At 42.7% G+C, this 1,710-nt stretch overlaps 1 protein-coding gene across 1 annotated transcript; it reads left to right on the top strand.

The window, feature by feature from the left end:
* Positions 1-968: 968 nt before the first annotated feature.
* On the top strand, positions 969-1,430 carry LOC115265151 (uncharacterized). Its single transcript, XM_029869406.1, has one exon. It carries the CDS (start codon positions 969-971, stop codon positions 1,428-1,430), a length of 462 nt encoding a protein of 153 aa, XP_029725266.1.
* The last annotated feature ends 280 nt before the right edge of the window (positions 1,431-1,710 follow it).

The following is a 1,710-nucleotide window of genomic DNA, read 5'->3' as shown; positions in this document are numbered from 1 at the left end:
ATGGAACTGGAGTCCAGCTTGTCATAACGCTTTCAAAGAGCTCAAGAAGATTCTACAATCAGACCTCCTACTGACGCATTACAACCCAGCTTATAGTAAGTAGCAGCCGACGCATCGCAACATGGTATTGGAGCAGTCCTGTTTCACCGATTTCCAGATGGTTCTGTCCAGGTTGTATGTCACGCTTCCCGTACTTTGACTGATGCTGAAATTCATTCTATAAACGGACCATAAACCACTTCTTGAAATTTTCGGATCGAAGAAAGACATACCAGTGCATACTGCAGTACAATTTCAAGATAGAATTCCAGAAGACTGAAAGTATTGGTTAGGCTGATTTGCTCTCTCGCTTGATTAAACAACACTCCAAGCCCGATGAAAATTATGTGATTGCCAGTTTGCAAATGGAAGCAGATATTCGCAGTATTCAAACCGAAGCCGTATTAGTTCTACTAATCTCCAGTCAAATGATTTTGCAAGAATCAAAAAAGGATGCGACATTTCAAGCAGTCCTCAAGCAAGTTCGAGATAATTGGCCTTCCACGAGACATTCCAATGAAGTCAGATCTTTCTACAAGAGACGTGAAGCGCTGTATGAAACGGAAGGATACCTGATGTTCATGGATGGAATCGTCATTCCAAAGTCATTGCAATCAGCTGTTCTCAAGCAGTTACATGTTGGTCATCCTGAAATGCAAAGAATGAAATCTCTAGCAAGAATTTTTCTGTTTTGTCCAATTATGGATGCAGATATTGACGACTATGTCCGGAGATGTTTACACTGTGCAGCAGTACCTATCAAAAGCTCCCGTGAAAACAACTCTTTCATCGGAGCCAATTCCGCCCATGCTGTGGTCTCGTCTTTATGTGGATTATGCTGGACCAATCAAAATAACATGTTCCTCGTCAACGTGGACGCGTATTCAAAGTGGCCAGAAAGTTTTGCTACCAGTAGCTCGACCACAACAATGACGATTAAGAAGCTGAAGGAATGTGTCTCCCGATTTGGATGTCCATTGACCGTTGTAACAGATTACGGTACCCAGTTTTGCTCTGAAGCATTCACCAAGTTTTCCCAGCAGCACGAAAACGATCACGTCAAAACTCCACCCTCCTCCTCCCAGATAGGCGGAGAAGACGTAGAAGATGCATTGCAGATTTCCCTTCAGATCTATCGCTGTACCTCTAATCCATCCTTACCGGATAACAGATCTTCAGCTGAGGTCCTCTTGGGCAGAAGAACCCGTATTGTTTTTGACTTGATGAAGCCACCGATTCCAGAACCAACGCAAATTAATGAAAAGCAGCAGTATGCTGAAATTCATATTCGGAACAAGCGCTATTGGGCCAAATGCATCGTTATTGAGCAGAAAGGCAGTGTGATCTACTCTACAGTATGCTTCTTCAAGACGAAAAACGTCAAGGTTTGATAAGATCACACACTAACCAGTTACAAAAACGCAAACCGGACAATAAATGTGAAGCTTCAGCTGAACAGCTTCTACCTGTTCCAACTGAAAATATTGAAAATTCTGGATCATCTCAAGTGGATATTCCCGTAGCCGAGCCCGGAAGTTCAAGACGTAACACGTATCCTGAACAGACCATGCTCAATCTTTTAGAAAATTCTACTGATGGATTAACCGAGATTTGTCGTACTCAGAATCGGGTTCTATCAAGAAAACGTACTCTACCTTTTCGGAAACCTTC

Source organism: Aedes albopictus, chromosome 2 (assembly GCF_035046485.1).
Source record: "Aedes albopictus strain Foshan chromosome 2, AalbF5, whole genome shotgun sequence".
Classification (NCBI taxonomy): Eukaryota; Metazoa; Arthropoda; class Insecta; order Diptera; family Culicidae; genus Aedes; species Aedes albopictus.
Note: the sequence above shows the minus strand (reverse complement) of the source record. Positions and strands in the feature narration are given on the sequence as shown.

Coding starts and splice junctions, on each gene's coding strand:
- LOC115265151 (XM_029869406.1), top strand. CDS start 969: ATGACGATTAAGAAGCTGAAGGAATGTGTCTCCCGATTTGGATGTCCA.